Below are 19,122 nucleotides of genomic sequence, written 5' to 3'. Positions count from 1 at the left end.
AGTCAGTGTTCCTTCCAGTTGGCAAAATTTGCTATGAAAACATTTGTTCCTCAAATCCAAGGCGCCAAGAACCAATGGAGCAAAACTGAGCACCACACTGCAGCAGCTGGGAAGGTGGTACAACTAACAGCACGCTTCACATCTTAAAGGACCTGGAATTGTCCTGAAGGCTTGAAAGCAAATGCAGCTAACAAGAAAACAAAGTAAAAGCAAGCAAGCAAGCCAGAAGAAATATTCAACTCCTCACTTCCCCATTCCCCCAATTCTGCATTTTTTCTAACTTTTACTATTCCGTTTTCTTCTATGTCTTTATCCAAGAATATTGCTTATATTTGACTCCAGGGATGAGTTTGGAGGGTGCTGAGTTCTCCAGTTTTACAAAACTCTACAGCAGGAAGTGGGTTTATTGGAGAGATCATGAAATGGTAAAAAGAAAAAAAAATGAGTAGCGTTTGGTTGTAAGCACCTTGGGAACTCATTTATTTGTTAAAAAAAAAAAAAAGAAAAAAAACTAGTAAGAGCTACAGAGATCCCCAGGAGGTTTCAGACTAATTTCTGTTTTTCTTCCTCAATTGGAGCCCATGTCAGTAAAAGGAATGCTAGCCACACAAGCAGTCTAGTTTAAGGAGGCCTGTCTATCCTTATATTTTTTCATGCCAGACTGAAATTCTGGCTACCAACATCCCTGCTGAAAGCAGATATCACTAGAGCAGAAGACTCACAGTTGCCATATGGAAAAAAACGGACATTGTTTTGGCTTTTTCTTCAAATTTTTCATGGGGATTGAGATGATTTAGAAAGTCATGTGCCCACTGGGCTCTCCCAACAGGGGAAGGGTAAAACAGGAGAGCAGGGTGATGGCCTGGCTGTAATATAGGAAGACATATCCTTATGCTAGATTCATCTACTAGGTGGTTTGAGATCAATCATACAATTAACTGAGAGCTCAAGGAGTGAGACAGAGACACAGACATTTTGATTTGGGTGTGGCAGAGGAGACTGGAAAGATGGAGAGTGGGAGAGCTCCTAGAGGCGGACAAAGCAGGCTGCCCCTTTTAGCCCAGGGCCGCAGAGATGACCTTGACACCATTCCCATTGATGTGGTAGGTCGCATGGAGTCTGAGAAACAGACCCTTTCACAAGTATCCCAGATGACTCTGAGGCACTACCAAATTGGATGAGCACTGGAAAGGGATGGAAGTGTGCTGCCTTTCAGGGTAAAATGCTCTGGGTTATTTGGCCATCGCAGACATTAGCCAGAATACTTATTTTGTCAAAGGGGAAGAACTTGTCAGTGCAGCCTTACGTTTCCTTGCTATTGATAAATCTAACAAATAAAACTGATACTTACTGATGCAAAAGTCCCGTTCCAAATTCTGGTAGTCACATTAACAAAGTATTCTCCTTTCATGTGAAGGTCTTTCAACCAGCAGGTAACATTATTACAGGAAGCAGTTCTGCAGTTCTTACAGTATGGAGTCAAAGGTAAAAGAGAGAGTGAGTTAGTAGGAGTTAAAAATACATGCTAAAATTTTAAAGCTAGGTAAAACTCAGTGCTGGGACACACCTAGGGAAACAGGCAATCTCATGAGCTATTAGTAGTTCTAACTCTCCTGCCCTCCTTCAAGGGATTGTGGGACTATATCTCAAAATGTACCAAGTGCACACCCTTTACCCCATCCATTTCCTGTCTGTATAGATAGCCTCAGGATATAATCAGCAATGTGTGGAACAAAGTACCCCAAGCCTGCTTATTGCACTACTATTTCTGAGAGTAAAAAAACCTAAAAACCAAACCCCCCAAACTGTAACTTGTTTATCAACAATGTACTAGTTAAATAAATTATTAAACATACACAAAATGTACTACAATTTAGTCATTAAACCTAATTATAGACTCCCTAGATTTTAAAAAAAGTTGACAGAAAAAGGATCAGTGGTTCCAAGGGCTAGTGGGATGGGCGGGATGAATAAGCAGAGCACAGATGATGTGTAGGGCAGTGAATATACACTGTATGATACTATAGTGGTGGATACATGTCATTTTACATTTGTCAAATTCCACAGCATGGATTTTAACAACACCAAGAGTGAACCCTAATGTAAACTATGGATTTTGGTTGATAATGATATAGTAATGTAGTTTCATCGATTGTGACAAATATACCACTCTGGTGCAGGATTTTGGTAGTGGGGGAGGCTGTGTGGGACAGGAGGTATATGGGAATTTCTGTACTTTCCACTCAATTCTTCCATGAATGTAAAACTGCATTAAAAAATGAAGTGATTAATTGAAAATCTATGACATTGGCCTATGTTCAAGGCCAAAAGGTAGCATGGCCCACTTCTGTTACAGCATGCATTTACCTACTTGTAGATTACTACACATTAAAAGAAATAATTTCATTCTTCTGGTTTCCTGTTTTCCCCATCCTTCACAAAATAAAACAATTGCAGTCAAAGAAAACCAGGAGAATTCCAATATTGTTCATAGGGGAGAGCTAAGGTTTGTTTAGGAGTTATTGCTTACTAAAGGTTTACTTATTTGAATATTTAATATGTGCCAGGCACCATGCCAGATGCTAGACTAGTCTCTTTCCCCAAGAAGCAGGCATAGCTTGAGAACAGGAAATAACAAAACACTGAAAAACAGAGAAGTGCAGCAGCATATTTCACAGCTAAATAAAAAACATCAGTATTATGTGGAAGGGGGATTTAAGGGGCTTCTCCTCTGCAGCACACACCCAGTTCCTTCACAGCTCTTTGCTTTGTTTCCGAAGTGCACAATGCATAAACACAATAGCCTCACATGAGTTTTTCTGATGTCATGAAGTCCAGAACTTATATTTTATAAGAAGTTGCATAAGATTAATTCCAGTAACCTAGATTTGACCACATATTAGGTTGGTGCAAACGTAATTGCGGGTTTCAAAATCGTATTTACTTTTGCACCAACCTAATATTTTCTAAATCTTGACTCATATAAGCATCAAAGGCAAAATAAGAAAGTTCTATGATATCCACTGGTAGGAGAAAAGCAGCGTCCTGATCACGGGTGAAATAAATGAATGAGGGGAGCTTTCACACGTTAACTTGTCCTCACCAATTCTTTGGTGTGCCTGAAATTTTCACTTTTGAAAGATACAGAAGAAGATGTTTGTCCTATTTTCAGTGGATTGATATCTGCATTACAACTGATGTCACCAGCCTATAAAAGAAGAACACCCGATCAGACTTCAGAAGCAAAACAGTTTATGATGTTCCTTTCAACATGTTAGGAAATCCTACTGTCACTTGCAGGGGCCTGGGAAGGGCTGTTAGGCTTCTTTCAACGCTGCTGACCTGGCCACACTTCATATAATCTCCAGGTGAACATGAAGTATTTAAATGCTCCTGATGTGAACTGATGAGGTGGGCTAGGTTCTTACAGCCCACATATGATGAGGCAAATCTGCAATAGCTAAACACTGTGAATAATTCAGGGTAATTTTCTCTGGAACATTTTAGGATTTTGATTTTTCTGTAGCCCCCTATGCACACTACAGAAATAATACAACTGTTGAATAATACAGCTGTTGGACTGAAGATGAGCCAATGTCAAGGGGGTTGGCTAGAGCAGTACTTCTCAGCCCAGGCTGCGTGTTAGAACCACAGGGTGGATGGAGTGGGGGTGGTTAAAGAAAAACCCTAGTGTCAGAATCTTATCCCTAGAGATTCTGATTTAATTGCCTGGGTTAGGTCTGGGCACTCTTATTTAAAAGAGCGAACAGAGGGATTAAAATGAACAGCCAGGGTTGAGTATTACCAGGGGAAAGTCCAGGCTGGCTGCTTGAAGACCAGCTCCTTACTACAGCTGTGAAGGCCTGCTATGCTTCCCATATAGGTCCAGCCTCTTACCTCCCAGCCTTCACAGGGCCTGTCAAAGTCAGATCTTCACCAGGCCAAAATGGGGTTTTTGGAATAATTTCTGCCACCCACAATTCCCTAGACTCAGCCATTTGTTTTCTTGTAACAATATTCTTCTTCTAATATGAAATTAACTGCTAGTCAGTTGGCACCCGGGCCGCATAGGAGTTACCGTCTGTTTCCCATCTGTAAAATGTCAGACACGATCACCCTAATCTCATGGGTTATTTACATCTTGAAAGTGCACATTTTTTCAGCAATTTTGTAATCTTTACCTTGTCTGTTTGCACCCCAGTTAGGTACATCAGTGGGTTCTTTTCTTTGGTATATTGAGGGATGTGGATGATTACAGTTGCCATGCTTACTGGAACACTTCCTGTTGTTACCTGTGTGGAGAATAAAACATGCCAGTACTGCAACAGGATGTACGTGATGCAAGGAAATCCACCAGTAACCCCTGTGTTGATGAAGGGCAACTACGAGGTGGTAAGATTGAGTCCAAATGAAAGTCAGCCATCACTTTATAGTCACACTTCAGGTCTCTGTGTCTCACCTCTTAAAACGCATTTATGCCTGAGGTTGCAATTTTTTTGAAATTTCGGTCATACCTTGGCAATGACCTTGAGCAGTAGGATATAAGTAACTCCCACATGCTTAGTGTTCCAATAATGGAATACTAGGCATAAATGGCTCAATGGAAAAAAACTCAACATCTACAATGTTAATGGGTAAGTAATTTGTGACTTTGCGAGACGTGGTATAAATGGTTAAAAATGCCATCTGTGGAGCTGGGCTGCCAGGGTGTTCTGTCCCAGTCTGCTGCTGATTAGCAGTGTGGCTTGGGCAAGGAACTTGACCTCTCTATGTTTTTCTTATTTGTAAAATAAAGATGATCAGAAATTCAGTAGGTATGTGCTGGCACAGGGCACTGATACAGCATCTGTTCTCATGGGTGGGGGTTTCTGTTCTAATTGGCCAGGGCTTATACCCTACTGGTTATTTAAATATTTTAAATAACATCCCCGGGAATAATAATACCAAGCTCATAACTGATCTGGGAACTAAATGGGACAACATATGTAAAGCACTTGATACAATGGCTGGTGTATACTTATTACACACTCTATGAGTGTTATTACCACGAACTGAATAGACGCCCCATTTTAAAGAACATAGTTGCCAAATACCATCCACATTTTATAAATTCTATTATAATATCTAGATCATAAAGATTCTTCTAAAGATTTTTTTATCACAAAATTGCAGAGTTGCAACCACGTAACAAACGAGTGAGAAATGAACAAAAATAAAATGGTATTGACTTAGGATAGTGGATAAATTCCTTTTACTTTCCAAAGTTTAATTTTAATTACAATATAAAATAGTTATTCTTTCACAAATTAATTTATCTTTAACTGGTAGTAATCTTTAGATTCATAATGGCTTACTAATAGTAAATAGAATTTGGTTCAAAAATATTTTTAGATACTACCTAGCATTAATGTACAGATTTGTTTACAAATGGTAAACTCAAACAGAAGTGGTCTCTGAGGATAAATTGGCATAATAATTATATGCCAAAGACTTTTACCCACAGCAATACCTTCCTTTATAGTAATGCTCTGTTGGTTAATGTTGAACATTTGCCTTCAAAATATATCAATTTTTCCTTACCCAAGACACATAGCTATGCACAAAGCCCAGTTGTTTACTTATCTATGATCTAGCCTATTGGTTATCAAAGTATGGCACCTGGACCAGCAGCATACGCATCACCTGGGGGCTTGTTAGAGATGCAAATGTGTAGGCCACCCTGGACCTACTGAATCAGAAATCCTGGAGATGAAGCCCAGCATTGTGTTTTCACAAGTCCTCCAGGTGACTTTAATGCACACCCAAGTTTGAGAACCATGGATGTATTTCAATTTCTTTTTACTTTCTCCTTTTATTTCCAGACTCATTTTTTTCTTCTCACTTTCTCCTGGATTTGCCATCCTTATGACAGGCTTACCAACCTTCAGGGAGAAGATGAATTTTGGACCAACATCTTCAAAACTGTGCACGATTGAAGGAACATTCCCATCCGAAGAGATTTCATAAAAATTAATGTTGGTAGATCTGTTGGATGATGTTTGTAAAGCCAAATATTTTAGTTTGCTTTTGTTCTTGAAGGTTAATATTTCTTTTATTTAAGTATCTTATAGCTTAGGTTAAAGTAAATTTTACTTTTAGTTACAAAAGCACCAAATAAAAAGAAATGCTTGCCTATGGGCTTATGTTCCAATGTATGTTTCTAAGACGAACATAAATTCCTTTCAAAACATATTTCTTTGTGGATTTTCTGCTAAGAGTTTGTGCATTACATGTCTACCAATTGTCAAGTTTCTAAATAAGTACAAAAGTATCACTTTAGAATTGATAGCAGAAGTCTTCCCAAGGTTACTGTTATATTGACTAGTATGTTAACATAGTAGACAATCAGTACTTGTTGGTTGAATGAATGGAATTATAAGCCAGGGGTTTTCACTTTGGTGTGGCTAAAATATAATAATAGGGTATTGAGCTCCTTCAGTGTTCATTACCAGATGCCTGTATTATTCGTTCTTCCTATCCTTCTTTAGTTGCAAACCAATTCAAATGGTTTGGGTCTGAATGGGGTTGGTCAAATCTGTTTCCACCATTACTGTAGAGACCACCTTTAAGATGGCTGACCCAGAGGTTTTAGTATTCTGGACCTAAAACCACTGGATTGATCTTAACCTCTTTGCTTAAGATTGCCAACTAAGTTCTGCAAGCAAAGTGATGATGAAATCAGAGAAACCCTCACAGGACCACTCAAACTAGAATGAAACTGGGGACCTCCCCTCTCCTCTCTCATTTCTGGGGCTCTGAGGTGGGATTCCAACCAGGGTAGCTTCTTTGGGTGGGGGATTAGGGTTTGAGCGGTGAGGGTAGGGGTCTGAGAACACTGTGCATATCCTTTCCATTTATTCCCACTGGACGATTTACGTTAATTGTAGAATGTTGATTCTATTTCTTAAAAACGTGGGGTGGACATTTTCTGAAGTAGAATTTTTTGGGTTTCTTTACTAAAACCTTGTCTTTCCCTCTTTTATGCCTTAATGATTTTTTTCCATACCCTTAAAAGGAAACTATGTCACAGGGAGACCTGAGTGGATGTATTCGTCAAGGTTATATATGAGAGGAAACAATGATTTGTCAGCCTGACATGGAAAATGGGAAAACTGACTAGGATTTGAAACAGAAAGCCTGGATGTGTGTGCATGAATTATTTCCTATGCCTTCCAGAAGATCTTTGTGTGAGATCCTAAATGGGGCCAATTTCTAAATTAATATGGTCTGCATTTGCATTTTAAAGAGATCTGACACTTTTCCATTTGTTACTTAAGTGTTCCTTAAGCTACTTAAGTGTTGATCAATATATTTATAATAATAATTATCTATACTCAGGGGGATCCTGCTTCAGAAATAATACTATTATCGCTATTTCTACCCATAATTTTTTTACAATATAACTGTACAGTTATACAGTATCAAAGTCGTTGCTAAGAAATACACTAAGTTATTGTGTAGGATTTTTTCCAAAAGTTTGCAAAGATGTTTGTTAATTTTTTTTCAGCATTGTTTATGATGGTTAAACAAAACAAAATAAAAATGCAAAACAACCAAATATCTTGTTAATATTGAATTGGTTACATAAATTATGATCCAGCCAGGACTGGAATAAGTTAGATCTGTATGTCCTCATATGAAAACTTCTCTAAGATAATGTAAAATGCAAGGTACAGAAGAGTGTTTTATCATTCCTTTCAGGTAATAAAATGTGCACGTGTGTGTGTGTGTGTGTGTGTGTGTGTGTGTTTTATATGCATATATCCTGGTAGATAAGCAACCCTGTATCTGGAAGATATTCTGAAAACAGTCTTGTTAGTCTCTCATGGGGAGTGGCACTAGGGAAGGTGGGGAGGGATGACTTCTCACTGTGTACCTTTCTCTAATGTTTGGGTTTTCTAGGTGGTAGGACTAGGACCCATTTTAACTTTTGTTCTTTATAATTCTCTATGTTAATTTTTTTGAGGATATATTTTAAAGAACATTAGAATACATTTGAATTCAAGTTGCCATTACAAAAATACCTGCCTAACATGATAATTAGTAAAAGTAAAGTCTAATTTCAATCTTATATTTATTTCATTCTTAAATATCTGGGAAAATATTGGCCATTGTAAGAGAGTAGAATAATAAAAAGACTGTATTGACAAAAAATATTTAGAAGAAAGGATCAAATATAAGAAGGAAAAAATTCAGGTAATGTGGTAACATCAATTTGAGTTGGTTGCATTTGTTTCCAATTTCTTATTTTAGCAAGTGGGGATCCTTTGAAGTCTGCAGTTACTGATGACTTTTTCAGAGACGTTATTATTTGGACTGAATTTTGTTTCTGCTTGTGCTGTTTGCAACTCACTTGATACAGAAGCATTCTTTTCATCTTTGCTTTTTGGCTCAAGCTCTAGACATGATGACATATTTTCCTTTTTGTTTTTGCTCAGAGAGCTATTGGACGATCTACAGATTCCATGCTCTTAGGGGCTGGAGTGATGTGGTAGAAGTTAGACAAACCTGCTGTCACTGGATTTCTTGGGAAAGTGCTGCAGTGTGCTATTCTTGGGTCATTGATCTGTGCTGGGAAGCTGTCCTATTGCTTCACCAGGTAGAGAACTCTGGTTCCCAGGCCTGTAGTTCGGCATCACCTGTGCCCAGCGCACCTGCACAACTGTGTTCCAGTTTGTCTGTGCCATGAACTCACCTTACTTCTAAGTGTGAGTTAAAGTGATATCAACCTATTAGAACCTGTGAAATTCGTATGTTACCCACTTACCAAGACACCTGTCCCTCTGAACAATTAAAGACAGCCTGTATCAACCAATGACAGAAATTTGTATGTTACCCACTTACCAAGACACCTGTCCCTCTGAACAATTAAAGACAGCCTGTATCAACCACTGACATTTACACCACTGCTCTCAGGTTTGCTTGCTTTGGGCAGGTAAAAACAGGGAACAAAGCATTTCTTTATGGATGACTTCCTTTGGAAAAAACCTCATTTCCTCCTGGCTGGAAGAAAACCCTAATCTGATATGTTAGGAATTTTTCACTCAGAAACTAGACTTGATCTAGTTCCAATATTTGAATATTCAAACTGTGACTAGTTTCAATATTTATTGTGGACCTACTATGTGCAAAACATTGTGCTTGGGGCTTCAATGTCCAGGAATGGGGATACTGCTTGAGACCTCATATACAATGGGAAGCAGGCAGTGAGAAGAAAGTGAAGACAACTCTCAGGACCTTTGAGAGTTGTTTCAACATTTTGAGAATGTTTGCAGCTACTCAGAGGGCCTGCAATGTGGAGCGTGCCTGTGATGTGTGGCTACAGGGATCTTTCTCTGCCTTTCTGGGCTACTCTCATTAGTTTAATAAGCCTAACGAGTCACTCAAGGTTTTCCTAGGGACCAATATGTCTGTGGACTTCCGTTTTAGTTGACAAGAATTTTAATTCAAATTCTTCAGTTAAGAATGAGCATACAGAGGACTTCTTTAGCCATGCACCAAAAATCTTCTGATCTAGAGTTGGTGTCAGTGATAACAGGTTACCCACTGCTTCACCTACCTTGTTAAGTGAATTTCAGCATCATACAGGAGAGGAATTTTGAGGTTGACCAAATTATCAGCCTTATTTTCTTCTTGGCTTTCACTATAGAAAGAAACATTAGGAAATTACTTAGAGAGAAATATAAAGCTATCCATCATTCCATTCATGACTTCATTATGTTTTACCTTAAGGCTTGGAAACTGAGAGACGCCTGATTCTGAAGGTTTTGAAGATTGAAGTCGAAGTTAATAGTAAAAGTCACCTAAAGATAAAATTAAAATTTCTCAGTCTATGATGCTTCATACTCAGAGGCCAACGTGAAAAAAAAAATGTTTCTCATAAAAGTAAACTCACTCAAATTTGATTCTGAATTTTATATACCTTAAGCTTTCATATTTGTAGAATATCTTTATTTGTCCACCTTGTTTTACTATGCCTCACATTAGAATTAGAGAAGCTTGACTTCCAAGTGACACATGTAAGTTATCCAGGCGTATATACCTGTCTGAATTTGGAAGCTTTGAGCTGATGTGAAACTTGTTACTAGGGGCTAATAAATGATCTCCGTGACTCTGTGTATAGTGCTTTGACCAATGTTGCTCAACATATTTAGACAAAAAGAACTTTGCATATTGTGTGTACCTTTTTGAATGAATTGCATGGAGAAAATCCCATTTTTATTAATAATTTAAAGAAAACATTTAGATATTGAAAACTTCCCCTAAGTATGCAGCCAGTTATTTTGTGATGCCTATCAAATTATGATAGCAAGATGCTATGTTGGTAAATTAGCATATGTGCTGAGGAGGGCTTGTATGGATTGCAGGATGAAATGCAAGTTGTACCTGTTGTTCTCTCTTTAAAGCAGGGTAGCCTACATCGCAGGCAACAGACTTCTGAGATGCAGCCACCTGGCATGTTACTTCTGTCCCATCAACCTGAACAAGACCAAGGAAACAACAATGATCAATTGGCATATAACATTTGTGTGTGTATGCACGCACCTGGTAAAAGAGGTACAGTGGCATTTTAGCAGTAAGGTTGGTTCATACTGAAATAATTCATTATACCTCGACTTGAAATTTTATACTGCCCAAGTGGCTAATATGCTATTTTTATTGCTAACCCTAAAGATACCTAGGACATCCAGCAAACCAAAGAAAAGATTAAATACTGTATTTTTATCCCCAGAAAAAAATGATAGTTTTTATATTTCAGATGCACAAATAGCTTTAATTCAATATTTTGAAATGCTGGCTTTAGGAATATGTTTTTCTCAATTTATTCAAAGCATTTTCAAGAGAAGAAAGTAAAATCATATATTGGTGTTTGTCTGTATTTTAAATAATTGGAGGGTTTTTTTTTTTTTTTTTTTAGTTTTCTCCCCCCCCCCCACCCTTTTTTTTTTTTGAGACAGAGTCTCGCTCTGTCTCCCAGGCTGGAGTGCAGTGGTGCAGTCTCGGCTCACTGCAAGCTCCGCCTCCCGGGTTCACGCCATTCTCCTGCCTCAGCCTCTCCAAGTAGCTGGGACTACAGGTGCCCACCACTACGCCTGGCTAATTTTTTGTATTTTTAGTAGAGACAGGGTTTCACTGTGGTCTCGATCTCCTGACCTTGTGATCCGCCCGCCTCGGCCTCCCAAAGTGCTGGGATTACAAGCGTGAGCCAGCACGCCCGGCCTTTTTCCCCCTTTAAAAGAAGTAGTTGCCACTTGGCACAGGATGTTTAAACACCAAGGTCAGGTTAGGTTTAGAACTCTAAGCCTATTAAGATCACATTAACTTTCAATTAAATGAAATCATTGTTTAATCCTTTAATCAAATAGCTCATTTGGAAAATCTCAGCTTTTCCTTCTCTCCCTTTTTTCTTCATCATTTGGTGGTAGGGGAGGGACCAGGGCGCACTCACGGTCAAGTGTGCTTCTGGTATAACGATCAAGTCAATGTGATTAGCTGGCTTTGCTGGCATGCATCATCTTGGCAGCAGCAACAACCATAGCTGCAAAGCTCAGGCTAAGCTTTGGGACTCAAATGTCTTAGAGCAAGTGCACTGCATCTGTGCAGAATGCAGCAGCCTCATCACACTGATGGCTCAAGAAGAGTTATGGGAGTGTCTGGCTACTGCTGCCAAGTCTCAGGATAAGGGAAAAACTGACCCAAGCTGTCAAGCAGAATCTAGATACAGAGCCAGACTATGTTCTCATGCGGTTTAACTAGTCAGAAGCCACAAAGTTCAGATTGATCATGCGGAGGGTTAAGGTGCTTCTTTAAACAACTCAGAGGACATAGAGAAGACAGTGATCCATAAGTAGGAAGCATGGTGGAGGTAAGCGCAGGGTCTCATCACATACCGGCAGGGAGAATGACGCAAAAAACAAGTTTTCTGAAAAATCAACAACAATTCCAGTGTTGTATGCACTTTCCCTTTTGTTTTTCAGCGTTACTGAAAATGTTAACCTTTTGTTTTGGTTGCTGACAATGAAGGGTTGTTCTCTGTTAAAAGTAAAAAGGAGGGGGGAAAAGCCATTACTCTTAAATAAAAAGGCCGGTATTTTAAAATTTCACTCATTAAAAAACTAAACTCTTTAGACTTACTTAGACTACTGAGAAAATTGCTGTGTAATAAACTATCTTTGCGTCAAAATGATACTGACAACAAATAAGTAAATGCAATTGGATTTTGTTCTTTGTTGCTATTATATTAGAGGGAACGGAACCATTTAAATACAGTAATTTTATATTTCTTGTTGTTTTACTCCTATGTGGATGGTAGACATTGAAATTTAGTTTTTAAAGGTCTTTATTAGTTATGAATATTTCTTTTGTAGAAAAACTCTATAAACATTCATTTGAATAAAGTAATCTAGTGTGTCTTTTATTTCTATATTTTACAACAAGCTTTAAAGTAAAACTTACTGAGCAGCTGGTATTTGTCGGACATCTAGGACTAGATCAGAAATGCAAAGTCCATCCTCACCACAGTCTTTGTGGAAAGGAATCTACGAAAAAGGAAAAAAAGATCCATACATTTGCTCTTGGGTTGAAAAAGCAAATTACAGAAGAATACATACAGTATTATTCTATTTACATAAAGTACAAAACCAAACAATGTTCTAGGAATATATAAATGTTTAACAAAATAATAAAGAAAAGCATTAATAAACACAAAACTCAAGATAATCATTTGCACAGGGGGAGCTAGATGAAAGTGTCTATGGTGGGGACAGCTATACACAGAGCTTCATATGTATTGGTAATATTTTTTTAGTGTGAGCACAAGGCATTTGCTTTATTTTTATTTATTTCTTCAACAAATATATGTTGAACACATACAATAGGCCAGGCCCTGCTCTAGGGACTGGAAACACAGCAGTGAACAAGAAAGACAAAAATCCCTGCTGTCATGGAACTTAAGTGTTAGTGAACTTTATGCATATGGAATTGTAGTTCATTTAGAAAATTAAGAATTTACAGGCTGCATCCTAAGTATCCCTCAGACACTATTGCAGTGACTGTGAAACTTTGTTTGCCAGTCTAAATCCAGGAAGTGTAAGCTGCACTTACACTGAAGACCTTGGCAGTCTCAGAATAGGCTTCAAGGGCAGGGCTAGTGCCAGGGTTTTCCAGACTGATGTCCACACGCAAATCCAAAGAGTTGACAACATCAGAGGGCTCCTAAACATACACACACACAAACATACAGGGAGAGACAGAGTCAGTTTATTAGGGCATAGCAGCATTAAAACAACAAAACGATTACAAATGTGTTTACAGTTAAGAGCACAGTCAGCTCTCAATTATGTAGAATATCTTTGTTTTGAATAATCAAGACTCTCGCTTCTTTTCTTCCATCCTAATTCTGCTTTTAGCCTCTCTTCTACTAAGAAACCAAAGGAGACTTGGGTCTAGTAAGAATTTGAAGCAGGGATTCTTAGTTAAGCTCATCAGTTCTTGTCAAGACAGTACTATGTATATACAAATGAAACCCTAACATTTGAATTTGCTTTTCCTCAGAAGTGGGATCTTCTTTAGTCCATTCACAGGCAGGACTTACTCTTAACTCTTGGGGGCCTCCCAGAAGTCCTCCCAGAAGGACTTATTCCTTCTGGGGGCCTGTCTACCATGACAGCTCTGGACTATGAGGAGATGTTTCCTTGGCTGGCTGTGGGCTTAGCAAGTAGGATGTACTTTAACTGGCATTGATATCAAATAGTGAAAAAGGATTTTTTTTTTTAAACTTTAAGGAAAAACAGCTTGGCTGTCTCCATTTCCTCACTAGGGATTATATGTATAATCTTATCCACCACTTAGCACAGGATGGGAGAGAAGGGAAACAAGATTTCTTCCTTTAAAGAATCTATAAAATTGTCACCTTAACAAAAAGAAGTCTATGTCTTCACAAACAAGAAACCTTCAAATTGAAAAATGAACTAAACAACTCAACTGATTTTAATTCATCTAACCATCAACTTTATGTTTTTCTAGTGTTTACACTTAGCATTTCTTGAAGTAAGACCTCTCAGTACCATCCATTTACATCAGAAATATTTGGGGTGCTCCTTAGACCTGCATATTCCTTGGGCCTTCAAACCTAGATTTCTGATGGTAAGAACCCAGAATATACATTTCCCAAAAGCTTCCCTGGCAGTTCTTTCGCACCTTAAATTCTGAGAACCGTATTCTAAGAAAGTACTTAAATATCCTTTTAAAAAAGTGATTTCCTGAGTAAATTATCCTTTCAAATGCCATTATGTGGTTTCCAAGGTGGAAATATTCACATCATTAATAAAATAAATTTCTGGCTGGAAATTTTCTCCTGAAAAGCATTTTTCTTACTTGGGAAATTTTCAAAATCCATGTTAAATACAGTAATTACAGCACACAATTAGAACAAATAATTGTTATCTCATAATCTACTATATTTCGCCTATGTTAACTTAAATCTAATAGTAGAAACCACAATTGGAGTTATTTTTCAGTAGCTGAACAATAAATAAAATTTTTCCCTGATAGGAAAATATCAAAATAACAGTTATTGCCAATGGAAAGTTCTCTCTGTTAAACATTTAAGAAAACACTGTATCTATGATCTCTTTAAGAATTATATTTTTAGTCCTTTCATTGCAATTCCAAATGAAATTTGATGCTGCTGACTTACATAATAATAGATTGTGACCATAAATATTAGCATAAAGTAAATATGCTTCTTATTTACGGAATTACATAAGAAAGGCATTCATTAGAAGGGCGAGTGTTTTCTAACTCATAAGCTTCCATTTTTGACTTTTACCACTCGTTTGTCTTTAGGAAGAAATAAAGTGAAAAGGGATGTTCCTGAGGCCTTACCTGTATATAAATGATGTGCTCGGGGCAACTCTGTGCTTGATTTACTACCATATTCTTCTGCAGGCACCTTTCATTGTTTTCTTTAAATAACCCCCTGGAGGTTACTCTGGATGAAAATCCATCTGCATCAAGTGTGATGTTATATACAATGGCTACGATAAAAAAATCATAAAGAAATGTTATTTCAAATCAACTTATAGCAAAAAGCATCTTTGCTTTATTGTGTCTTCTTGGACAAAGTATCTCACATCAAGAAAATATGGAAATAGTCTTCATATTGGTGGCTTGTGAACCATAGCTAGCACCACAAAGCATTTGTCATTCCAGCTCTGATGTGACATAGGTGACTGTGCATACAAAGAAATGTGATTCAGAGGAATGTGGCTGGGAGCAGTGGAAAGAAAACTAGACTTGCCGCCAGGAAACCTACTGTGATGAACCTGGTCAAATTGCTCACTCCCACAAGCACGGGTTTCATTAATCATAACACAGAGACACAGAATGGAAAGGAAGAGTTGCTGAGTGCCTGCGATGTTGGACACATTCTCATGTGTACCATACAAGCTTTACAATGAATCTGGAAAGTGAATTTTATTATCTTATTTTTCAAATAATGAACTAGAATAAGTGATGTGAAATAATTCACCTCACATGGCTAGTCAGAAGTAAAAGTTGGGTATTTTTGAAATAAGAGCTCATGTTCTTTCTGCTTCCATCCAGTTGTAAGAATTAATTGTTATTGTGAAGATTAACTGAGATACTCTAAGGGAACATGGACAGTGCTTGACCTATTCTAGGTGCTCACATAGGGAAATGCATGCAACACTGCAGCAATAAAGTCTCAATCAGGCAGACTTGGTTTGAATCCTAATTCTGCTGTTTAGGAGCTCTGTGACTTGGGGCAATTTACTTACCCTCTTTGAACCTCTGTTTTCTAATACCAGCTAATGAAAAAAATTATGTGATAATAACTGATGTCAGTAGCCGATGTCTAAACTATCAGAATTATTACCTTCAACTAAAGTCCACTGGCCGTGTGTCCAAAATTGAGAGAGAACACCTGGTGCCATTCACAGCATCAGCTGCCTTGTTGCCTTATTTGGGGTTATTCTATCTTACTTTATTATTTTCAATATTTTAAAGGTTGTATATACTTCCCAAAACATGAATTCTACATGTTACCTTGAAAAAATCTATCACATATGTTGCACAATTTTTCTTGATCCAGTGACTTAACAATGCCAACAATGACGGATAAAATATTAAAGAATTAAACAAACTAAGAATAAGTTGTGAAGATGATGTAAAGGAAAAACAATGGCAAGGAGGTGAGTGCAGTTAGGACAAAGTTAGTCCACATTATAATGCTTTCCTTTTTTTTTCAAGCAGCTTTGTAAAAATGATACATCGCTTCATAGGCTATGTTATTAATCTTAAATTGAAGTGTGCACCTGATGCAATAAATGATAGAAACCATATGCTTTATAAATTCACTTTCCACAGTTGTGAAGATGGGATTCATGTCTTACATACTATTATTGCCAAGCAATGAAGTGACAAATGAGCTCACAATCATTTCACTTGGCTTGTCTGTGTGGACCTGAAGGCATCAGGAAAAAACATTTAAAGGGAAAGATGCCCAATAGTAAGAAAGGCCAGGAACCCTCGGCAGCCTGTGGATGGGAAGGAAATTCTCTGAAAGTAGAATTTTTGAGTGTGCATCGCCATAAGGGTTGAAGTATAGTCAAAAAGGGAAGATACATGAGACACATCTATGCTTCAGGGCCAGCTGACCAGTTTGCTGTTTCTGCCAACTAATATATTTCCCAAGTTAATCTATTAGGCAGACTAGCCACAATGTTTATACAGCAACGGTTTTTGACTTAACTATCATGTGTGCTCAGTTAGATGTGCTACATGGCAGGTCAAGTGAGATATGCTACTCAAAATTGGGTCAATCTTTGAACATCTGCATGGAAAACTTCCAAATGGATATGAAAAGTAGGAAAATCTGGAAAGCATGTTAAGATTTGAATCTAATTTTGCTTTGTGTTCTCACCTTATTTGTATCTTGGTATGAATTATGGCAAATAACCTGCTTCTGTATTTTCAGCTTTAAGTTAATATATTTGTCACTTAATTGAATTCCTATAGGAACTACAGGTTCTGAAGTTTAAAGCCAAATTCTGATGGAAGGGGAATTGGGACCCACGAAGCAGCAGTTAATGAAAGAAGGTAGTTTTGAATCAAGTATTAAATTGCAAGCTATGTATTGAGCATGGTGAGATTATTGGGGCAGGAGAGATGAAGATGAGATAGTGTGCTTAGAAGAAGCTTTGAAGAGGAGGCAGGACCTTTGCCAGGGCTTGAAAGACAACTTGGCCAGCCCAAGAGAAAAGACAACAATTCCTGCTGACGCTTGCCCACAATGATTTCCTCACCCTTCTCATCCGATGAGACGTAATTCAGACTTTTATTCATTTCTCTGTACTATTTAGAACATTTAAAACACTGGGTAAAAGTTATATATTGCTTTTCATGTTTTCTTTCATTATTTCATGTTTAATTCCTCAACAACGGGAAAATACTTGATGCTTTTACTGAACCTGTCCTATATAGATCATGGCATAGCCAATGTGATATAGTCATTTGAGTGGCAGTTCAGCATAATCTGTGTATGCTCAAGATTTTAAGTAAGAGAAATGGAGGTGAGAGAAACTCAAAGGATGGAAGCAGGAGGGCCCTTGGTTATGTCATAGAGATTACAACTTTCTGCAGCAGAACCTTCTAGAGATGTGGAAGGAAGATCTAAACAAAACTTCCATGACTAGTGAACCATTCTCAGGCATCTCCAGTGTAAGGAAACTTAAGTGTCTGTAACTAAAGACCCTTATTTCTCTTGGCCTACAAACCAAAATCTGTTATATTCAGGATGAAAACTCTGTAAGCCAACCAATTTCTATACAGATTATTTCAGATCTACGCACCCACTTGATTGTTTTGCTTAGTAGGTCTGAACTTTGCACTGAAGCAGAGTTTGAGAATTATCTGAGCATTCTTGTTGAGCAAAGTGATTTTTTCTGGTGTGAATGAAGCTTCTATAGCTACATCAGCAATACTTTGTGACCTAAAAGACATAAAGAGTAACAGATGGATGGACGTTATTACTGAGCACACGTATTATATCCTTTATCACAGAGGACCCAGTACCAGCATTACTGAATTTTTCTCTCTACTGTCTATCAAAGCACTTTAGCAGTAGTTTATATTTGAAAGCTCTAAGATGGCAGACAGAGATAATTTTTTTTTTAAATTTGTGACTGCATCACTAACACAATCCACGTTTAACATATGAGTTATTTATTATACTTTAGGTTCTGGGATACGTGTATTTACTCTTGATACGCTACTCTGAAATGATTTTAACTGATTTATTCAGTAAATATATTTTCTTGTTTTATAAAGTCTTAAGTATTATTCTTGAATTTTATTTTTTCCACATAAAACTTTTCATTCTGCAATAAAAATAATGCACTTCATTCTTTAAAAGCACAAGTGAGATTTGTAAATAGTATCATTAAACTCAGAAATAAAAAATAATCAATGAATATTATTTTTCTGTTCCGCAAATATTTGGACATTTAAAGCACATTTTTTGACAGAGACAAATGAATGGAGAATTCTTGATTGAATAATCAACTTCCTTCTGATTCTATTCCCTTGCCAGCTCAATATACTTATTTTTGACCTTGAATCACATGACCTTCCTACTGTTCCCTCCGAATCTTCAACTCCTGTGGAGGTCAATGAGAAGTCAGCTAAACCTAAATAATGGCTTATTGTTTATGACTAATAATTTTAAAATATGCCATTCAGTCACATAGAAGTTACACTTTACTTGTGTGGTCTGAATTTTCAGTATTTTTGAATGCAGTCTCATGAGGCTTCCCTTCTGTATGCTGAGATAAGGCTATTTATAGGAAGATAACATTCAGAAATAGCCTGGATACCATTTCGAGAACTTTATGTTTTCTATGTACTGTTTTACTCACCATATGAGGAGAGAAATGTATTTCTAATGGTAAGCAAATATATCTATTTTTCCTACTTGGAGAAACACATTTATTCCTTTATGCAAACTATGATACATCAATTCCCTATAGTCTTACAGAATGCATGTGGCATTTCTATAATACC

At 37.5% G+C, this 19,122-nt stretch overlaps 1 protein-coding gene across 3 annotated transcripts in view; it reads right to left on the bottom strand.

Moving 5' to 3' along the window:
* Positions 1-19,122, bottom strand: part of ITGA2 (integrin subunit alpha 2) — a 104,396-nt gene that overhangs the window by 9,935 nt on the left and 75,339 nt on the right. For 2 of the 3 annotated variants that reach the window (XM_003276518.3, XM_012507859.2), the window contains 12 exons: positions 17,913-18,052; positions 14,926-15,077; positions 13,144-13,254; positions 12,496-12,578; positions 11,931-12,072; positions 10,426-10,518; positions 9,766-9,842; positions 9,599-9,682; positions 5,922-6,024; positions 4,182-4,292; positions 3,104-3,208; positions 1,352-1,465 (listed from right to left, as the gene is read on the bottom strand). In XM_003276518.3, coding sequence (XP_003276566.1) covers positions 1,352-1,465; positions 3,104-3,208; positions 4,182-4,292; positions 5,922-6,024; positions 9,599-9,682; positions 9,766-9,842; positions 10,426-10,518; positions 11,931-12,072; positions 12,496-12,578; positions 13,144-13,254; positions 14,926-15,077; positions 17,913-18,052 — 1,315 coding nt within the window. The remainder of the gene's footprint in view (positions 1-1,351; positions 1,466-3,103; positions 3,209-4,181; positions 4,293-5,921; positions 6,025-9,598; positions 9,683-9,765; positions 9,843-10,425; positions 10,519-11,930; positions 12,073-12,495; positions 12,579-13,143; positions 13,255-14,925; positions 15,078-17,912; positions 18,053-19,122) is intronic. The other variant, XR_001116051.2, reaches the window with a different exon arrangement.

The sequence above is a fragment of the Nomascus leucogenys genome, chromosome 7b (genome assembly GCF_006542625.1).
Source record: "Nomascus leucogenys isolate Asia chromosome 7b, Asia_NLE_v1, whole genome shotgun sequence".
Classification (NCBI taxonomy): Eukaryota; Metazoa; Chordata; class Mammalia; order Primates; family Hylobatidae; genus Nomascus; species Nomascus leucogenys.
The sequence above is the reverse complement of the archived record's forward strand: the minus strand, read 5'-3'. Positions and strand labels throughout refer to the sequence as shown.